Genomic DNA, 22,400 nt, shown 5'->3' with positions numbered 1-22,400 from the left:
CATCTTCATTTTTTTGATTCACATCTCACTTAATACTAGCTTTATAATTACAGCTTTTTTTCCCCTGCAGGAAGACACTGCAAGAGAGCTGCCACCATTTGACCCCTACAGAATACACTCAGAATGCAGAAAGAAACACAATCACCTTGTAACTGCAGTTCCTCCAGCAGCATCCCCGGCTGGTGCTGACACCACTCGTCCCTCTCTCGCTGTTGTGTTTAGGCTGGCATTTGCTGATGAAACCTACCCCTACACTGCAGCTGTTCTGGTGCTTCTGCTGCTCATTGTACTGTCCTTGTATTGGCTTTGATGTTGCTGCTCCCGTGTCTTCAGTGGGAGTGCACTGGTGTTCCCACTATGCAGTTTTTTCCTAGAGCTTCTTCATTGAAGATTTCAGTGTCAGGGGCTTGAAAAAGAAGTTTTAAATAATCCTGTCAGTACATACCTTGTACAGACAAGTTCTCATCTGCACTCTATAGTTACGGATTCTCTTTTGGATTATTTGGATTATTTTTGTTGGAGTTTTTTTTAGCCGAACCTTTTGTTACAGCACCATTAAAAAAGTATCGTTAAATACAATGGAGTGTGATCTTTATTTACTCTGGCACGAGTGTGGGGCTGTCTTTATATTGTGTCAGAAAACCTTTAGTTAAACACTGATGCATTAAATGCAGAGGAATTTACAGTTTACTCCAGCAGGTTAATGAGAAGATAGTAGCCACCAATTCTATTTTGGAAAAGGCATTGTTACCAGCTTTGCCTTCTTCACTCTAATTTAATCCTACTCATTGGATTTCCTTACCTTATTACAATAGGGACATTCACCAAAGATGACATTAAAACTCTGTCTGCTGGTAGGAAGGCCTTGTAGCCACTGCAACACAAGGAAAGGGGTTAAAAGTCACATTGGTTTCATATCCAATTCAAGAACCACCTATCAATCAGAGTTCAGCTGATGAACACCTGACAGGTGAGAGGGTGGATCCGTTTCCCAGAGAGCTCATGTAGGAATTGGGGGTGTCAGGACAAGTGGAAGCACAGTGACTGCCATAATGTTCCTTACAGGTGCTTGCTTCTTTCCAGATTTAAGTGGACAGTGCTTGTTTTCCAGAATGTGCCAGCTAATGAGCAGTTTGTCCCGCTGGTCCCTTTACCTCATAGAGACAGGCCTGGTGGAAGGGCTGCCCGCAGCGAGGATCGTCGCACACTTGGTCGGGTGTGCTGCCGTCAAGCCGATAAGCGTAGCAGATGCCACAGTCCTTGGCAAAGTCCTGGAACACAACAGCACAGCTGAAAGGAAGGGATGGGCTGCTAACACACAAACAGGTTCACCTGTGTCTTTGCTTTTGCAGTTTTTGTTAGCTGGAATTACTATTTTTTGCCTTTAATACCTATCTGTTTAGGCCATAATGGCATAGAGTGACACTGGGTTCCAGGTGTGCAAGACTTGACTGGGTTATATTTCACCCCCTCACTGAACTACATCTCATTCAACAAACATTTTCATACTTTTGGCAACTTTTTGTTAATGACAAATCATAGTGGTTAATAATGATTTGACATTAAACACAAACCCTCAGTCAGATCTTAATTTAGAAGCTTCACGAGTGAAAGCAAAGCTTGTAATCCAGTGTTATAGCATTGTCAAAAATTAATTCCCAGTTTGTTTGAAATGCACCAGTATTGGGATGGCCTCTTGTCCCCTCCAAGCAGCTCTACCTAATTAGAACTGAAGTCATCAACATCCATAACAGAATGTTTGGAGTTTCCACATCTCATTAGCTACTCTGGAACTTCCTCTTTTCCTTTTAAAGTGGAGCCTGTTATTAATGGCCTCACTGCTATGAAGGCCACAGGGAAGTGTGCACCTCTAAGCAAAGGTTAACAAGCTCTGACAACTGTTGCTTGAAGTTCAGAAGTCCTTGTGACAATGTGTTAATCCAATCACCTCTCTTCTAAGTCTCTAATTGTCCCTGGCTCTTAGAAAGTGACCATTTAAATGTTCCTCGTTCAGCAATAACAACTGATCATTAACCAAAACTAACTTACGCTTTTTTCCAACAAGGCACGAGATGGAAAATCAATTTCTAGGAGCTCTCTCAAGTTTCGTAACAAACTGATTTCCGGATCCCTGTGGATGGGAGAGGGGGAGAGAAAAGTCCACAGCGGGAATGGCAAACACCATTTGGGTTTCCAGCCTGCTTTACTAGAGACACTCACCACAAGTGCATGTTGTTGTTGAGTTTAGTTCTCAGCGGGTTCACTGCTGCAAACAACAGACAGGAATCATGGCATCACCCCAGTGAACCTCCCAGGTTTCAGGTAGGGATTGGATGGGAGATCTGAGTCCAGATGAGAGACAAGTGGAATTTGCTGCCTTACCGTGATCTGCTCCAAGGAAATAACACTCTGGAAGCATGTTTGGATGGCGAGGATCTACCTCTACGTTCACTGAGACATTGTTCCCTGCAAGGAGAAAGCAAGGCCATGGGGAAGCTTTGCAGTCAAGGATTTGGAAAAGGAACCATTTTTAAAAGCAGTTTTAAATTGGCTAATTCTGGCTGGGTTTCAGTAGGATAAATAATAACAAAGTTTGGAGGTATTCAAATGATTGTACAAAATATCAGTATATATTAAATATTTACATTTCCACAGACTGTAATTAAAAATAGCAACTGATTTAAAAAACCTGCCAGGCTTGCATTTCTTTTAGACTTGTTTTAAGGTTAACACTTATTCAGAAATAAACCTAATCAACTCAAGCTAGATGACAAAATCCATCCAAAATCTTGGTGAAACTTTAAAGGTAGTAGACGTGTAACTTACTAATTCATCTTTATAGTCAAAAAGAGAAGCCCAAACCCAATACTAAGCAGCAGAAGTCAGTCCCCTCCCCAGCAAACTGCAGGCCTGAGACGACAATGCTGTATTTTTGAAACAGCAAACATTTGGTTTTGCAAGACACCCCACCATCCCTGGAAGGGCTCAGTTCCTCAGGGGGAAGCAGCTCAGTGGTGCTCTGGATCCAGCTCCAAGAGCTCACAGCAAAGTCTCTTCTGAACAAGCCCAGGCAAAGCCCAACCTTTTCTGTAGCTAAAGCTTGTGTTAGGCTTTCCCTCCTGGAAGAGGTGGGAATGAATGAAATCAATGTTCAGTGGTAGCTGAAGGTCCTCTGTGCCCGACAACAAAGGGCTCAAAGCCCTATCCTGCCTCTGCTCAGCTGCTCCAAGGCTCATTGGGAGGCTTTTCTTCCCTTTTCCTTGGCCTGGGACAAAGGGCAGCAGGACCAGGACAAAGCCCCCCTGACAGCACACAAAGTGGTGTCTGACCCACCTCATTCCAGCCACTTGCTGAACTTTTCCTGTCCTTCCCTCCACTCCCATGGAGCAGCTCCCCTCCAGCTCCTTCCTCCCTTTCTCCTTCCCTCCCTCCCTCCACAGCTGTCATGGACAACGTGGGTTCACTCTGTGTGCTCACATTTCTACAATTTGCTATTGGTGATGTGGACTTCAGCTAAAAATCAGCACATTTCTGACAAAGATAACATCCCCCCACCATTTCCAGCTTCTGACAGTGGCAATTCCAACTTCTTATCTTATACATACCATTACAAAATTCCTTATCCTATGTATATTAAGACCTTAAAATGCCAGACATGAGCATATAAACTGAGGTACATTTTCAGGTGGTTAACAGGGAGGCCTCATTTCCTCTCTTTTATTTCTTTGTCCTTCCCACTTGCCTTCTTTAACCCCCTCTTCTCCCTTTGGACTGCACTGTAATATTCCTTCCCCTCCAGGATAGGATGAATCTAAAGTTTAAAAATCTGGATTTTGTGACTGAGGTAAGGGCTTCACCTAAGCTGATTTTTTACAAATACTGATTTTTCCAGTTACCATGCAAGTGCTCAGCGGTTGACAGTTCCATGTTCATAATTTACAAACACACAAGGTTTTCCTGCAGAAATTTTCATTTATCTGACACCAGAAAGTTGTAATGAATTTCCCAAACAGGATCAGTATTCTGTGGAAAGTTATTTTTTTACAACACAAAAGAAGAGTTGTGTCTTTAAGTGCTGCCTTTCCTTTCCCAAACTCAAAGAAGCATCATCTGATGAGACAAGGAAAACGAAACAGCTCCTGGAGTTTTACTTCTCAAATCCACTGTATCCCTTTAAAGCTTTTCCTACCTATTGCAATTCTTCTGGTTGTAGCACTCCGTGTGGGATTTTCTGGCTCAAGCACCCATGTCTTCCCATCAATTTCATCCAGGGCATCCCAGAATTCCTTCAGCGACTCTAGTGCTGCCAGGAACTGATTGTAAATGTCTATTAAGGAGTTCTAAAAAGAAGACGTTTAAACAGATTATATAAGAGTTTCCACCAATGGCCCGAGAGAATAATTAAAAAACAATTTTTCATTTAAGGAGTGTTAAAATCCATGTGTGTGTCCCAGTGTATCATGATAGCAAAAACCATGGAATAGCACCTAACATCATCATCATTATCTCAAAATTAAGCAGTACAAAAACAGGTGCTTAAGATCAGTGTTCCAGCCCTGTAAATAAGGCAAGAGAAGGAGAAACCATCTAATAAGCAGAGGATTACACGTGGTGGATTTCAATATTTGAGAGTGGATTACACAGAATCAGAAATATCTTTCATTGGACAGGACAATATACAGGACAGCAATGCAAAAGAAATCTTTTGAAATAATCAGTGGGCAAAAAGAAGTCACTATTTCCCCAGGAAAAGACTTCTGCAAGAGGAGAAAACACTTGGTGGTCAAGTGAACTCTTTGCAGGTGCAGATGCTCAGAGAGGGACAGATTTCGGATCTTCTGAGGTCCAAAAGAAGAAGCAAATTAAATGTTCTGTTCTCAGACAGGTATTCTTCTATGAATTAAACAAAATACAGAAGGAATAGTTTCCTTTAATCCACAGTAATTATATTCTTCCTTTCTCACCTGGACAAAGAGCAACAAATTATCTGAGCATTCTCAGATGAAGAAATAGAATTTTTCTATGTAATCACTTTTTATATTTTGTGCATGTGTATTTTAGGAAGAAACGGCGTAGCTTGGAAATAAAATGCTACATTTTTTCCTGCTGTTGTTAAATTATATTAAAGTAGGAAAGCACCTAAGCAGAGAAGTGTGAATTCTGCCAATCTCAAAATGTAACGCTTATTATCTTTAAAAGCATTTTGTTACTTTTATAATACCTGAAGTGATATAATAGTGTCAGTCACTTAACCACATCTTAGAGTATAGTATCTTCATCTTAAGTACTATTATTTCCAGTATTTTAATAATTTTCACACAGTCCTGAAATGTGATCTTTTGTGCTCTGATGACACTTAAATTAATAGCATAATTTTCTGGTACTTGCAACAGTTGCTTTCCATTTTGATTTTTTTACATTTTTCTGTATCACATACAGATAAATCCTCTAATAATCATTTTTATCTTTATCTTCTGGGAATTCAAAGGGTTTCACTAGAAAAAAGAAACATCAAGGGATTATAACCCACAGATAAGTTTTAAAATCCAATTAATTTTAATACTAATTGTAATTTTTCAATGATGTTCCTTAAAAAGGTAGTTAAATCTTTTTTTTTATACACTGTTCATTTGATCTTATTTGCATGCTTCACTGATGTTGCCAGCTGTCTCCTGCTATATACATAAATGCATCTATAGCGATTTAAATACATCACCTGCTTGTCATGCAAACCATGAAAACTTCAAGATTCCTTTTTATTAGATTGACCAACTAATTTTTGGTCACTGCCCAGCACTTTTAGAACAGCCTGAGATCACACTTTTCTTTGGTCTAAATCAGACCAAGACCATTGTTGATTATGTCGAACAGCACAAACTCTTTTTCATGGTTCCCCTTGCACAAAGGAGTTAGAATTTGTGTGAAATATGTCAAAAGTCTTTGGAAAATAAGAATTTCACCTTTCAGACTATCCGTGCTGCTCACCCCAACTCTAAAAGCACTCACAAAGCCAAACTGGTTCCTCCATCCTCTAGAAACACACTGGCTCTGATGGGTCCCCAGAAACGGTGGCCCCGATGTCAACTCTGTGTTAACAGACTCCATGGATCCCTCATCCATTTACACCACTGGCTTTGTCCCAGGAAAATCAGATACTCTGGACCTCCCTGTCTCCAAGGGGAACACGCCTTCTCTTCTGCCAGGGAAGTCTCATGTGGTTTCTCAACCTTTTTATTTCCATTTCTATCCTCTGCACTCTCATCTCCACCTCATCATCGGGACCTCCTCATGCCAATACCTTTCTTCCTTCAATTCAAACATTCTCCCAAGTCCAGCCTTATTGCCCATACACCATTTCCTCCAATCAAAGGAATAAGAAGGAATGGGAAAAAATGTCACTCTATTCTTGATTCTTATTTCTAGAGCCACAGAGGCCGGGAAGAATAAAGAGAAAATCTCAAGCCTGTGCCTGCCAAAAAACCAATGAAGCCTTTCAGGAACTTCTAAGAAGTCTGTAACCTATATGGCTGTTCTGCCAAATTTCAAGCATCTGCTCCAAATCCTGGATGAACTAAATAGTGATCAAATGGCAGTAAACATTCTAATTAAGGTAAATACAGAAAAATTTACTGCAAATCATTTTTCAAACCAAGATAAAAATAAAACCTTTATTCTGAGATTTTTTGGCTAAAATTCTTCCTAACACAAAATTTGCTTATCCAAAATTAAAACACCTGCAAAGCCCCCAGTAGGAAAGGTGAAATAGCCTAAACTAGAGATGCCATTACCTTCTTGCCCTTCATGAATTCATAAATAAAATACAATTTAATAAAGCAAACACTCATCAAACGGAAAAGGGGTCACCTAAAGAATTTATGATTCCTTAGATTTGTTTGGAAACAGTTTCTCATCAGCAGTAGTTTAACGATTCCCCTCTCCTTAACAGAAATTAAGCCAAGACACAAGACTGAAATCTTTATAAAGTGTCTTGCCAACCATCTCCATTTTCTGTATTTACAGCTGGTGTCTGTGAAGTTCCTTTGCCAAGAAAGAAGCACAATTACGTGCTTTTTATTGTGTTTTCATCTAAATAACTGAAAAATAATCTCATTCCCACCACTCCACCTTCTGCACCTTGCATTCCTGTTTCCTTGCCGGCTGCTGCACGACCTCATTAGTCATTAATTTCCACTCTCATGACCTTCATGTAGCCAGCCAGGTGGGCAGTGGTCAGTATGGAAACCTTACCCTGACGTGAGACACCCTGATTCTGCAGAACTGCACTTACAGCGTGTGCTAAAATTGGAGACAGCACATTTATCTGGTTCTTTAGAAAAAGGCTATAACAGAAATAAGTAGATGTTCTTGCACTTGTCATTGAGAAGCACTCTGCATTTATTTGGCACTTAGAACAGGAGCAGCAGCAGCAGCATTGCCCTTGGTGCTGATTTCTTACTACTCTAAAACGTCTCCTCTGAGCCAGAATCCACTGGCTGTTGCTGCTCATGCTGTGAGACACCTGCACTGGCTACTGGGCTTGTCATGACGCACAAAACCCCACCATCTTCAGCTTGACATTGTGCAAGTTATAATTATTCATCCAAATGAATATGTCAGAGCAGCAGCAGCAGACCTCTCATCAGAGCAAAAGAAAAATACATCAAAACATTATCAACCCAGCAGGAAGACAGGGACCATAAGGAAAATTACCCATTTTTAATATGGATGCCATAAAGCCGTGTCTATTATTATACGGAAGGGAAAAAAAAAAAAAAAAAAAGAAGAAGGAAAAAAAACCCAACAACCCCTCAAGTTTAAAATCCATGAGCCTGAAATAGGCAGCAGCACACACGGGGTGGGAAAGAAAAATCAATTACCTGCAATCTATTTATGTTTTCTCTCATAGGAGTTTACATTCTAATGGTGCCATTGCACCAATTTAGTTAAGCCTTGTCAATTTATACTTTAAAGAGGTAATATTAAAAGTTTAAGACCAATTGGTACCAAAACATCATGTTGTTTCACTAGAGAGGAGGTCTAGCATGCTCTTTTTCCCTTTTAGGAACCAAAATTTTCATGCACTTGAGTACCTGCTGAATTCTGCTACCAGTGGTGCTGCAGCATTATTTAAGTTTAATCCATATTTTATCACGGTGTGAGGGCTGCTCGCCGCAGTGATTTCCACGCATTTGGAAAATAAACACAATTTACACAATTATCAAAGCCATTTGTCCCCACAAGTGTTGGGTTCATGTCACCCACACACACAAGGTCAATTTGCAAAAGCTACTGTATGGCTAAAGCATTTCTGTCTGCTGGTATTTGGTTCAGGATTAGAGCAGGCTCTCTGCAGCTGGAGTTAGTGTCTCACGATTTCAAAAGCGGCTCTTCAGTTACACACAAACACCTTTTGTTCATGTTTTCAAACAGGCCCCAGGTAATTCTAACTGTAAAAAGATTTTAAGCATCAGAGTGTTGTATTTTTAACAGTGGATTTTTCCTTGGATGTAGTGCCAATATCAGTATATCCACCCCCATTTTTAACTTGTTGAAGGCTGCTCCATGTCTTGTTTTTCCAGAACATTTTATTAAAACACAAGTCCATCTTTAAAATTACTATCAGTAAACACAGAGAAGCAGTCACTGTCAGGGATGTTTGAAATGTTGTTAATTTGAGGCAACAAAAATTGCAAGGCTGTAAAACTAATAAAACACTGTTGAAAGTATGTATTAAGTTTGAGGTTGGAAAGAGCACTTGAAATCCCGGCCAGAGTGTAGGGACTCCAGCAGAATTTAAGGGAAAAACATTTATTTAAACTGTTCCAAACCACACCAGAAAATCAAAACCTAAAAATTACATAAATAAATAAATTTTTCATTTGCAGTGGTTGATTCTTGCAGTTATTCCCTCTCAATATTAGAGTATCTGAGGTGACACACAGAACCTTGAGCTCTGCAGAAAAATTATATGCCCAGCTTAAACTCATCCTGCTGCAACCTCCCAGCCATGTTCCCTATGTAAATTTAGTATTTATTGCTCGGTAGAAACCTTTATGAGAGAAATACCAGATGCAATCATTTATGCAAAATCTATTTTCCTGATTCAAAAGAAATTAAATATCAATTATTTGCTACATATACTTCAAATTAACTTGTATCTAAGTGGTCATATTGAAATTCATTTTAAAAAGCACACATGCTGTATTCAGGAAGAAAGGTATATGAAATAATGTGAGAGACCAACAAGAGACAATGTGGTTCTTTATAGTAGCAATATCAGTTAAACTAAGAAATCTGAATTTCATTAAATACTTTCCTGTATGGATTATAACTGGAAAAGTTTTATTAAGTTATGAATACTCTATAGGATAAGAAACTGGGGGAAACTCTATAGGATAACCAACTCCTTTTTTCAGTGTCTGTCAACTTGAAAGGGTGTTTCTTTTCTAGAAGACAATAATTTTTTATACATTTCGTTTCATTTTCACTTTTCCACCATAACTCCTAGAGAATTTTCAGTCAGGTAAACAACTTAGAAAAAACTCAACCAGTACAAGCACAGCATGCAAGGAACATCTCATGGCAAGGAAGATATTTAAGGTACTATAATAAGGAATATGGAGTTCAGTGTTATTACATTTTCATGAGCACATACAGAAATAAAATGCACACAGGGAGAAAAGCTGGAGTTAAAAAGCAAACCAAACCCCTTGTTTCCACCCCTCCACTGCATATGTATTTTTTATTAAAAAAAGCTGCCTAGTCCAGCAGTTACCTGTGGCATCCAGGAAACAGCAAAAGGAACAGGAAAATCCACAAGGCAATCTGGTGGTTCTGTAGGATACTGAGGGAGGGAAAGGAAATACAGTTTTTCTGGGTTTTTTTTCTTAGTGATTTAAAGTCAGACTGATACTCAGCTGCCAAATTTGATAACAAAATATGAGCACTTCAAGCATCTTGAGAACTTGGCTCTGAGAGGAAACAGTATGTAAAGCATTTTCAGGAATAGTTATGAGTGTTAATTATCATTTAAAGAAGAAAGCTACATGTAAATGTTTTCTATATCAGTATTTAGTAAAGGCAGGAGAATCACAATTTTCTGTGTTCAGTGGTCACAGAGGCACATTAAAGAAACCTTAAGACACAAAGCATGAAATATTTTTTAAAAATTTCTCCTCAATTACACATACTGGATAGCAAAGTTTAAAAATCAAACAACCTTTCCATGAGTCAAGAGCTAATTTTCATTTAAGTGAAACTATTTGTTTTGATTGGCAACATTTTGTGCTTCGAAACTGAAAGTAATCTAGAGTACAGAACTATTTAGAAAGAGATGAGTGAACATAGACCCAAAATTAAAACAAACCCTCATTCCAAATTGAGACATCAATAAGAAAAATTTTTAAAAGGGCTGTATTAAAAAAAAATGAAGCTATAAAAGGTTTTCTAACTCCATGACACCTTCAGTTATTGCAGTTACAATCAAAAGTGTATGTCAGAAATCATCCTATTATTCTTGAGGACCATTTAAGCAATTATTAAATACAACATTTATGTTGGTTTTCTGAGCATGCAGCTAACTTTATCTAGAGAAAGCATTTTCATACCCCTTGCCAGATCATTCAGATAATTACCAAAGTGTCTTAATTACTACACAACAGGCAAATCCTTGCAGTGGCCTATTTGAAACCTTGGGGTCTGAAATGCTCCTGCACTGATCTCAATCGAAGAAACAGCATAACGAAAATAAACACACTTTTATTAAAGCAGGTTATCAAAAGAAATGCCTTCCCAAAAAATACTTCAGCCAAGTCTTTCCAAACGTAGTGGCTGTGTGTATGAAGGCAAATCAAATCCCCATGTCACCAAAACAATGTTTCACACACAAATTTTGTCTGGCAAGTTTAAATGCCAGACATGGCTTAAAAAGGACAAGCAATTGATCCTTCATCATAACAAACAGTTGAAAACAAAATGAAAAAAAAGAAAAAAAGATGATTACTTGTTAAATCAGACAAGACTGATAATCTCATCTTTTAATTTTGTACATCCTTTGTTGTTAGATGGTGCTTTCTTCTGCTATGAGGAATATTCAGCTATTTTATTGCTTTAAGAAAACCACACAAGTTTGTACAAGGACAGAAAATCGGAATCTCCATTCCCTCAGGACAATGCAAAGTTAAGGCTGAACAGAACCAGCCAATGCACAAGCGTCATTGTTTGACCATGGGAGCTGCTTGGGAAAAATGAATATTGCACTGTAATTTTTTCTGCATTTTTATACTTTCAAACAGTTAAAATGCTTTACTTCTGTTGACCTAAGAGCAAGAAAACCTTAGGGCAACAGGCTGCACGTAATTTCTGGTGTCACACAAAGTATTGTATTTATCCCTTATAAACAACACAACCTGGTTCCTCTCCTTGCACATTAAACAGACCATAATTGTACTTCCTGATGGATTTTTTCCATCAGTGTATTTAATAATGGACTGACTAGCAAATTAATTATGCACTCATTACTCGCTGCACATAGAACAGTTTTACTCTTTTTAAAATCCACTTGAACAACTCATTCCCAAACAGTATTCTTCCCCTCCTTTTCCCCCTCAAAGGTAAAGCTTGTTCATGTTATGTAAGACTAGAAAGCTCCTGGTTTCTAAAGGAATATAGGATGCCTGTGAAGGTGGGATTTAATCTTACAATACTGTGCCAACGCCTCATGCTTTCAAGATTATAACTCCAAATGATGGACCACAGATAGTCCCAAACAACAACACTCAGACACTTTTAGATCCCTTTCTCCCCCGACTGATTTTCTGAAGACAACAGTTATTGCCATGCAATTGTCACCACACAGCCTGGATATTCACAGTCTCTGATGAGAGATTTATGCCTTGAAATGAGACATTCTATGAAGAAACATTGCAATTTGAGTTCAGTGATAAGTACCAGGAAGAATTAAAATTTTTCTGTTTCTGCAAATGCCATGGGTTTGATTTGCAAGTACTGTCAAAATTAGACATTTATTTAGACTAAAAAGAAATAATTTTTCTGACTGACTTCAGTTTTTCATAAATCTCTACATCTCTGACTTTAACAGTAAGACTTGTTAATAACCAACCTAACATCCTCTAATTCTTGTTCTATGCACAGTCTCTGGACGGAGTGATAATGAAGGAAAGTCTCCCAGATGGCTTTGTCTGTAATCCAGTAAAATGAGTGCAATATCAAAGTGTTTTTCATGTGGTGCAGAGTTGCATCTTACAGATAACCATAATCCAGTATTAATTTTAAATATAGTTAGTCTGAAAACTCTCCAAAAATTTTTTTTAACTGCCCTATTACCTTGCAGAACAGACGTAGCAGCAAACAAAACAACACTCTAAAATCCTAACGAATTAAGAAAATTTGTTTTATTTCAAGGAAGCCTCAAGGTATTTTGTCCCACATCAATTTACCTTTGCATTTAACTTGAGAGTGATGAGATGCTGTCGACCACACGAGTCTTCAGCTTTTAACCTGACTGTGGTCAGCCCAGTGTCCACATAGGCCACTCTGGAAGAGAAAAGAAAACTCTTAGAGCCCTGCAAGAAGTGCAGATTGAAAGGTTTGCAATACTCTGATTAGTCTGTTACAAATATTAATCAGAGGAAGTCCTATATGCCAAGCATTTCTGCTGCTCCAGATTTACTGCTGTTAATACACCAGCCTAGTGCTTAATGCAGTCATATATCTCTGGGTTATTTACAACGTGTGTCAGGGCTCACGCTGTGGTCAGTGAGCACCGTGTTGCAGTTTTCCATCACTGGAACCTTTGACACACACAGCATGTTCCTGTCAGCCTCTACTTATGTACACATTAAACTTCCTGTCAAATCTTTGATCCATTTCTGCACTTTCTTACTCTATGAGACTTTTATGCTCTTGATTTGCTTTTCTCTTCAATGAAGTTCTCTTTTATTATCAATACTATTATTGTGGGAAATTCAGTGCATATTGGTTCATATTCTGAAATTGATTTTCTGCAGAAAATAGTACCCAAACAGGTACAAAATGAGTTATTTATGATGATTTGCCTCCATTTCATGACAGTTTTACACTGTATTCATGCACCTGAGCAAGCAGAAAGCACATACTAAATGTGAATAAGTTTTAAAACTTCTGACATAATCACTGACTCTTAGCTTAAGATGACACTGGTGCATGCCTCCCACCACAATGAAGATGGATACAATTGTAAAATATACTGTTCTCTAAAGATGGATTTTGCTTAGTAGCTTCAACAATCGCCAAAAAGGTTCAAACTTCCCCATATATTTACCAGTAAACTGGGCATGTGGATATTTTGGCATTTTTACTATGTCATTCCTGTGTAAAGATAAAAAGCAGTCCAAGATAATTGCACGACTTATCACCCAGACTGATGGAAAGGCCTAACAGAGTTCAGAGAGAGCATCTGCTTGCTGGCCTAAGTAACATTTATTTTTTTAAACCATTACATACTAGAAAAAGTCACGTGGTTCTCTCAAGTGAAACTGGCAACAGAGTTGTAGAGGCTTTTGGAAGAAAAAGTAGATGTACACCAAAGGGTGGCACATCCCTAGGAAGGAAGTGAAAAGAAGAAAATTACCTACATAAATGAAATAGCCTCAATATGAGGGAACTGAAAAATACAGATAGGGGTAGTAAGAAGGGAGAGAGAGAGATTATTTCATGTTTAATGCTGATTAATGCAACATTAAAGAGACCTGCAGATTTCTGGGAGTAGTTCTCCACAACAGCTGAAAGAAAGACAAGTCTTGATGAAAGTATAATTCAGCTGAAGTCCATTAAACTTGATATACTTAGAAAGAATTAGAGCATTCCTCCTCTAATTGGGGGAAAAAAAAAAATCATTACTCCTGCTTTGCTCCAACTTTACCTCAAAAATGTGTCAGTTTTATAAAGGTGAGAAACTACCTCTATACCACCCCTCCATCTACTGCTTCCTGGGCTGGGGAATTCCTAGAGCAGCAGCTAAGGCACAGCATGGATACTGCAGTGAAACATGCAGCAGTGTCCACACCAAAGCACAACTGGTGCCTGCAGCACTATGCTGGGAGGTTCCATACCAAAGGAGAACAGAAAAACTAAAGGAATGCTGCCAAGGTGTCTGGGATCTTAAATTACCTGTTCTGACATTCACCTTGTTTGGACCACTTCAATCTTGATTTATAAGAAAAGTATGGATTATTTTAGTTTAAAATCACATATTTGTATAAACACATAAGGAATTGTAGGTGATATTTCACTTCTACAGACTTTTATTCCTCTGTAGGCTCCATCATTTTATCACCACAACAAAAAAATGGAATCAGCATAAAGATGGAAAGCCTTAGGAAAATCTCTGAAGTCCAGCATGACACACAAATGACTGAGAGCACAGGCCCAGGCAGGATTCTCTGGAAATGGAGAAGGCAAGAGGAGAAGATACTTTCTATGAAAAAAATGGGAAAATATCAAGCAGAAGAGCTTTGAGATTTGAAAGACCACGGACTTAAGAGATACTGGCAGCCTTTATGAATCCTCATGAGGGTGATAAGAGTCCTACATGTGTTTTATAGATGATAATTTGCCTTCCCAAGACACTGTCACTGAATCAACCAGCTTGATTAAGGGATAGTATTAGAAGAGCCTTTCCTGTAACTTTACTCCTGCAGGTGTATCTCTCTTTCCCACCCATATCCTTCCATTTTTCAGTAGGATTTGGGTGCAGTCAGCTTCCAGCATGACCCCAAACCTGCTAGAAACAAGTAAATCTGGGGTACACAACAAACAAGGGGTTTTCCTAAGAAAAATCCTGCTAAATAAAGCTGGAGGCTGCTCAAGGCGTGAGCAGTGATGGCTCCTCACTGCCAGCACCAAACCAAGGGAGTTCTGCCTTTCAGCATCATTGCAGGAGGTTCTTCACTGACATGCAAAGAAGCATCACCTACAACTCAAAATCAGTCTCAGTTAAGAGGCTTTCCTAGAGAGTTCCTTTAGTGTTAAAAGCACTCTAAAATCAGAGGTGTGACTCGCTAAGGGACTTCAAATTGCGTATCTAGGTTATTCTCCTTCCAAGTCAGAGTAAACCCGATGTGATTTTTCCTATGTGCAGCATAGTCCTTTGATTAATGAATGACTTCCCCAAACCTTTTTCAAGATTTTGGGGGTTTGGAGTTTTTTTGTTTGGTTGGTGTTTTGTTTTTTATCCATTTTGGGAGAGCAAGCATAATTGGAAATTTGTTTCCCACGTGTTTAAGAAATTTTAACTAATATTCTGAGATGTGAGCCTGTGAAATTTAAATAGAGTATGGCCCAATTACATATTAACAACGGCAACCACTGACAAAAACTTCAGCTGGTTTCACAAGGGTGTTTTAAATCTTAAAATAAAAGTGGGCCTTCAAAGCAAATTCCCACTTAATGTTAATCACATGTTGTTCATATATACAGAAATCAGGTGGAAAACTCAAAACTGTTCTTACACCTAAGGCTTCTATATTTCATTTAACAAAATACACATTTGCTAAAGGTTTGGATTGAGAGTTTTCCAAATCTCCCCTCCACTCATGCATTTTTTTTTGGTAGATTTACTTTTCTGTGGACTAAATATTAAATTCCTGTAAGAAGATCCTTGTGCTGTAAAGAGCAGGTTCTTTAAAAATTATTATTCTAATTCTGAAAAAGTATGAAATGTTTTTTGAAAGCATAAAGGTACACAATGATCAACCATAATCTATAGGAATAGTCACAACCAGCTGTACAAAGCTTAGTAGTGTATCACCTTTCAGCTCAGTTATTTGAGACAGAAAATATCCCTTCAGTTGACACAGGTTTGTTGGGTTCTTTTAATTTAAAAACAAAGCAAAATCAGTTTCTGAATAGGGTAAATGAACAGAACAAGTACATTTGATATGTTCAACTCACAAATACAAAAGAGGAACAGATATTCTAAAGACGATGTTTGTTAAGAACTAAAATAATCATACTTATTCCAGCCCAGTATTTCTAGATCTCTGACAAGACAGGAGTAGTATTCTGGAGGCCGTGGTATGTGCAGGTCTTGTGTGTTCTTTAAAGCAATTTCCTGTTTAAAAGAACATTAAAAACATCGTTAAGAGCAATTTCAATATTTTTGCATCTATTTAGCCATGTGATTTTTTGCAATTCATTTGAAAATATTAAGCTTATGTAAAATTAACTGTACACTGCATTTGTTTTGTTATAGCCTCCAGCTAAAGCAGACGAAGCTGTTTGGTAAATTACTTCAGATACTGGTAATGAAAACATCTGCAATTTAAAAAAACCCCACAGATGTTGACAACGGAGTCTTCAGATGCAAATATCAAATGTGCCTCTTTTTCAGCTAATAAATTTGAAGTCAAGCATCTTGACTGAAAGAACATTTCAAAAGAAGGTTCTATTAAGCCCACAGCTGTCTCCTGGGCTCCACTGCCACAAAGACAACACATCTATGAAATCTCCCATATTTTATATATATATAAACTTTATATAGCAATCAAAAAACAAAATCCATTTCTCAGTTGTAACATCACATGATCACTTAGAGCAAGTTTTGGTACAGACACTCATCAAGCATGTAGTAATGTCTCAAAAAGAAGTTTTTATCAAGAAGTTAATGTTACTGTGAAAAATAAGCCCAAACCATGTGTTTCAGTTGTGTTATGCTACATGTTCTTTAAAAGTGCATTTAAGCTAAAATTATGCTTACAGAACACATAAATTTATGACATTTAGAATAAAAGTATTAATAATTTAAAATAAAATATAAATTTATGGGAAAATATAATCTATAATAAGACAAGTTTAACAATCATTTCTGCCCAGTTCTCCCACACCACCTTCTGTGTTTTCACTCTCTGCACTAACTGAGGATCACTATTTTGCTATTTTGAATGAATTAGACACTCACTGCATTCTCATTTTCTGAGTGCCTGTGTATGTAGGCAAATAGATTGAAATAACTATTGTGCAATATTCCAAAACAGATATTCTTATTCAGGCCTATTCCAAGCATAGCAGAGCAGCAGTGTAATACCAGGAGGAACTTCTGCTGTTGTTCTGAAGAATACTTCCTGTGTTTTATTCCTAGAGTTAAGTAGGTTGGGTGAAGTATTCATCAGCAAGAATGCTCATAGAACAATGTCTTACTAAGAGATAAGAATTGCCAGTTTCATGTTTTTTAAAGGGTTTGCTACTCTTCAACCCCAGACTTGAAAAACTTTTAAAAGAAGAATAAACAGCAGCCTCTGAACTATCAGGGAAAAAAAAGCTTTCTGCATTTATTTGTCAAGTTGTCAGACAGGTGAAAGCACCTTCAGCAATCCACTGACTCTGCAACCCTTTGTATGATTACAAGCCTGCTTTAGCATCTGGACAATAACAGGAATTCCAAGAAAATCACTGTAAAGAGGATGGCTCTACACTGAGATTCCTTGCTGGGATTTTAAATTTTTGCAGCACTCCAACTTCCGGAGAAACAGTCACTTAAAATCCTAAAGAATATTTATGCAGCTATTACATGAACAGCATACATTCAAAATCAGCTTTTCTTAAAAAACCCCAGCCATAAATCTATGGAACAGTAACCTGTAAAAAACTGAAAGTGAAACCCAAAGCTCTAAGAACATCCCATGTGCCACACATATATTCTGCCACTCACCAAAACAGTTTTCAGCTCCACCATAAAGCTGACAAGATCTGGGCAGCTGTGCAGCCTCTGGAGGAAAGACAGGATTAGTTAATCTTCTGTAACTCATAACTTCTGGTGGTTCAGTCCAAGTGTTTTTCTGGTATTGTATTGTCAAACCAAACATTAAAAAGACCAAGTGTACATACTTTTCAATTACAGAAGAGAACTCCCAGGAAACTTTACTGATAAGGAACCATCCCCTCGGTCACACCACATGACATCACTCATTTATATATTTATGAATCCGGTCCATGAGATACAGTGTCTCAACCAACACATGTGGCAAAGACCCCTCCTTAGAAACAAAGTATTCTAAGGCTGCTGTATCCTCACTCCAAAGCTTCCTTTGGATACTGAGATACAATTTAGATCCCAAGAATGAACTAAGTCTCTCAAGAATTAATGTGAATTCTCTTCTTTGCATTATGAACAACTTTTTAAAAAGTAAATATGCTAAAAGAAAAGGCAAAATCTGTTTCCAACTGAGAGAGTAAAGAAAAATTCCAGTGAAATGTCATCAGTCATTTATTAAAAATTGTTCTAGCCTGATCTCCAAAAAAAGAATAAAGGCTGAATAAAAATAATTATTTACTAAATTCTATCCATTTCTCATTATATTTACTTGTAAAACCTCAGGCATTTAAAATTAAATCTTGGCTACAATGAAAGGAGGGTTCTTTAACCCTTTAAGAACAGGTGTATGAGCACAAGCTTTTCAGAATCATGAACAAAGATTTAAGAATGTTTAGTAACAATATTAAAATAAGTGGTTTTAAACTTGTATACCTGCTTTAAAATGTGCCGATATCCGTGCAGGATCTTCTTCAGATGCCAGCTGCCCTCTATCCTAGACAGTGTTTTGTACAAGTTTTAAATGCCCAGTACATGATTTTTAAAAGACAGCAGAAAGCCTTCTACAGCAAAAGCACAACAGCTTTTCTTGGAAAAAAACAAAGGAAGGAAACAGTACTTCAAAACTTCTTTGAGTTCCATGTTCAAAGTTACTTAAAACTTCCAAATGTCACTATGCTGAAGCCCATTAAAAATTAAGCATTTACCTGCAAAAAGCCTGCTCTGTGCTGAAAACAACAACATAACTCTTGCGAGCAAGTGTGACTTCATAAAATTCACTAATATTTAAAAGTGATAACCTGAAAATGTCAAAGTTACCTGTAATGCAGTTTTAATTACCCAACCCAGAATGTAATAAAGCTATGGAATATCACATCTGCTCCCAGTTTGGGGTGGGCTGGCCTAGGCAGAATTATGGAACACAAAGTTAAAGGCTCATCCACGTATGTGGATTAGCCCCTTTCACCCCACTTCCCACAGATTGCTGGGATAAATACAGGAATAAGAAAAGAGCTTTCAAAGAAAAGTTGGGTAATACAAATTACTACACAGAAACAGCAAACAGAAAATGAAGTTAAAAAGCTCGGTTAACCATCAAGTACATAATTGCCTAAATTTACAACTTTGCACTGAATTTTCTGTTTCCCAAATGGTGACATATAAATGATCTATAAATTATATAAAAAATATAATATTTTCCCAAGTACATTGCTTCATATATATAAATACAACCAATTAATTACAACATGTTTCAAAGTTAATTAACAACAAAATATTTTGATATAGGCAATGCTTATTGTCAGCATTTATTAACACTGATGCTGTGCAATTTTGTTGCAAGGTTAAGCTAAAACCAGTGAGAATTAATTAGTAACACTGATATTGAAAGAAAAAAAAACCCCAATAATTCATTTTCATATCCATGATTGCTTTTATCAAAACAAACTTTGCTACATCAGACTTAGAAATTGCTGTCATAAAACTCTCTTACCTTGCATTTTTCAGTTGAAAATCCACCGGTAGCAGTATCCTGATGTGGAAGTCTCTACCCTTGAAAAGAAGTATTTAGTTAATAGGCGAATCAGAAAATAAAAATATTAAGACACTTGTGGGAATGGTTCCCCATCAGATCGGCTACTAAGAAAGAAACTTTGTCTTTTCTGTCTTTCAGGAATATTATTCAGAATCTCTTTCCTTAGGGATAAAAAGCAGCCTGAGTGACAGGTACAAATAATGTTGATCTTAATTCTGAAGTTGAAATACTCTTGACCTTTAATTCACAATATTCAGTAAAAACTCTTCCATACATCACATTTCATAAAGAAAACATAACACCTTTCAGGAGAAAAATAAACATTATCCAAATCTGGACAAGACTAAAACACATAATTTAATCCAAGTCATGCTACTGCACAAGAAAGTCTGTCTTTAACTCCAGTAGAAGTCAAAACAGACGCTTATCATCAAAGTAACTACACTAAAAAGAACCTTGGGCACTAATCCACAGCACATTTCAGCAGAGTTTTACCAACTGTAAACAAAAACAGTCCCAAGTATATAAATTGAATTTTTTTCCTGTTAGTGCAATCCACATGGGGCAGCTTCAAAATCCCACCTACTTGTATTTTCAGTCCTTACTGAGGTCCTCCTTCTACTTTCTTATGAGATGATCAAAATAGAACTGAAATGAAGAAAGTCTGTGAAGCCGTGAAGCAAACGGGGCAGATAACTTATCTTAAAGCTTTTATTCCAGACCCCATCCCAGCTCAGCACACCTTGAAGTAGGCAGCACTGGTCCCCAGCACAAGCAAGGCATGGACATACTGGAGTTAGTCCAGGGAGGAGCTCTGAAGGTGATCAAGAGCTCAAAGCATCTCTCATGCCAGGAGAGTCTGAGGAAGCTGGGACTGTTTAGTCTAGAGAAAAAGATCAGGGAAGGACTAAAAAAAGTACAGCCCGATCTGACAGAAATACAGGAAATACCACCTAAACGGAATGAAAAAACCCCTCATTAATAGTGAAGGGGGGTCAGAGAATGGAACAGGCCATCTAAGAGGTTGCACACTCTCCATGCATGGAGATATTCACAACCCGATTGCAAATGGTCTAAAGCAACCTAGTCCCTTTCAATCTCAGTGTCAACTACATTTTTGACAAAGCTAGTGGACACAGCCCATGTCTTTTGCCTTCTACTTAGCAGAATAAAGTCCCACGCTATTTCTAGATTAAAATACACCCGTTCAGAGCTCTATGTATGTGATATTTTAAAGAGCCACAGCTGCACAGTGTCAGCGATGGCAAAGCTGGGTTGGGAGCATCGCCTCAGGCGATGTTCTGCCCCCTGCACCGCGCCTTCCTCATCCCGAGGGACGATGCAGCCGCTTCAGCTGAAGCTTCACAACTAAATGGAAGGACACACCCACCATCAGTCATTTATGTCAACTTTTACCACAGGCCACGAACGCGGGCACATTCAACCTTGCCCCCAAACCACTTTTGCCAGCACAACTAACCCAGCCCAGAAGTTAGCAGGAAGCCATTCCTCGGGCAAACCCGCGGGACGGCGGCGGGATCCCTCAGAGCAGGGAAACGGCATTCCCTAATTCACATTCCCGGCAGCTGAGTCAGGAACCCCGGCAAGGCGGGAAGCGCTTCCCCCTCAGACCCAGCCGCGGCACAGCGGGAAGCGGTCCCTCCCCAGACCCTGCAGGGCGGGAAGCATCCCCCCCCCCTCCGCCTCGGAGTAAGGTCCGCCGGCCAAACGACGCCCGGGCCGCGGTACCTGGGCGGTGACAAAGCCCTCGTAGGCGGTGCCGTGGCGGTCCTGAGGCAGCAGCAGCGGGCAGTGCCGGAGCAGACCCCGCGCTCCCGCCATGTTCCCGCCCGGCGCCGCCGCCGCAGTTCGAACGCGAAGCCCCACCCCCGCCGGCGGGCGGCGCACGCGCCTGAGGGGAAGGGCGGGAGAGGCGGGCTCGTGAGGGGCGGCGCGCGACGCTGAGGCGGGCGCGCAGCTGAGGGGAGAAGCGCGCCCGAGGGAAGCGCACTCGAGGAGAGGACCACACCTGAGGGGAGAGTACACCTGAGAGGAGGGTTGTGTCGCTGAGGGGAGCGCACCCAAGCAGAGGAGCACACGTGAGGGGGGAGCACACGTGTGGGGAGGGGAGAGCACCTGAGGGGAGGGTTGTGTCGATGAGGGGAGCACACCTGAGGGGGGAACACACCTGAGGTGAGGGTTGTGTCGATGAGGGGAGCACACCTGAGGTGAGGGTTGTGTCGCTGAAGGGAGTACACTCGAGGAGGGGGAAGCTCACCTGAGGGGAGGAACGCACCTGAGGGGTGAGGTGCGTGCCACTGAGGGAAGCGCACCTATGGAGAGGAGAACACCTGAGGGGAGGAGCGCACCGCGCTGAGGGAGGCGCGCGCCTCTCGAAGGCGGGAAACTCTGAGGGAGACGCCCCGCGGCTTCCAGAGCTCTGGAGGAGCAGCTTCCAGAATCCCAAGGAGCAGGCCTGGCTTCTCCACAGCAAGGAGGGGCTCCCTCTACTTTGGGGAGCGGCTTTTCCAGAGAGCTGAAGGAGCACGGCTTCTCTAGAGCAGAAACGGGGTTTCCTTGCTCTTCAGCACATCGTGAGCGGACTGGATTGAGTAAGGACTAGCTATTAAGTAAGGATAACTATTAAGTAAGGCTCAGCTGACTGTGTCATGGAGATTTTCTTGCCACCCGGGCCCAGGGTTACTCGATTTATGCATTCTTTTCTAGGAGTCACTAGAAAAGTTCCTGCTATAACGCTTTTAGGGTCATAAAAGCCCT

At 39.5% G+C, this 22,400-nt stretch overlaps 2 protein-coding genes across 4 annotated transcripts in view; one reads left to right on the top strand and one right to left on the bottom strand.

Moving 5' to 3' along the window:
- VRK2 (VRK serine/threonine kinase 2) overlaps positions 1 to 579 on the top strand; it is a 37,437-nt gene extending 36,858 nt beyond the window's left edge. For 2 of the 3 annotated variants that reach the window (XM_048296335.1, XM_048296336.1), the window contains exon 14: positions 71 to 579. In XM_048296335.1, the coding sequence (XP_048152292.1) occupies positions 71 to 310 (240 nt within the window). In that variant the 3' untranslated portion in view covers positions 311 to 579. The remainder of the gene's footprint in view (positions 1 to 70) is intronic. The other variant, XM_048296337.1, reaches the window with a different exon arrangement.
- On the bottom strand, positions 321 to 21,501 carry FANCL (FA complementation group L). Its single transcript, XM_048296338.1, has 14 exons — positions 21,372 to 21,501; positions 19,581 to 19,639; positions 18,524 to 18,584; positions 17,708 to 17,764; positions 16,014 to 16,111; positions 12,459 to 12,555; positions 9,776 to 9,844; positions 4,190 to 4,340; positions 2,383 to 2,466; positions 2,221 to 2,266; positions 2,050 to 2,131; positions 1,155 to 1,271; positions 803 to 874; positions 321 to 406 (listed from the first exon to the last, which is right to left on the bottom strand). The coding sequence occupies exons 1-14, from the start codon at positions 21,462 to 21,464 to the stop codon at positions 371 to 373; spliced, it is 1,122 nt and encodes a 373-aa protein (XP_048152295.1). The 5' UTR covers positions 21,465 to 21,501; the 3' UTR covers positions 321 to 370.
- Positions 21,502 to 22,400: the final 899 nt, after the last annotated feature.

The sequence above is a fragment of the Corvus hawaiiensis genome, chromosome 3 (genome assembly GCF_020740725.1).
Source record: "Corvus hawaiiensis isolate bCorHaw1 chromosome 3, bCorHaw1.pri.cur, whole genome shotgun sequence".
NCBI lineage: Eukaryota > Metazoa > Chordata > Aves > Passeriformes > Corvidae > Corvus > Corvus hawaiiensis.
This window is presented reverse-complemented; position numbering and strand designations above follow the sequence as displayed.

Coding starts and splice junctions, on each gene's coding strand:
- FANCL (XM_048296338.1), bottom strand. CDS start 21,464: ATGGCGGGAGCGCGGGGTCTGCTCCGGCACTGCCCGCTGCTGCTGCCT. Junction 16,112..17,707: donor TGGAGCTGAAAACTGTTTTG/GTGAGTGGCAGA, acceptor TCTTTTAAACAG/GAAATTGCTTTAAAGAACAC. Junction 2,132..2,220: donor AACAACAACATGCACTTGTG/GTGAGTGTCTCT, acceptor TCCCATCCACAG/GGATCCGGAAATCAGTTTGT.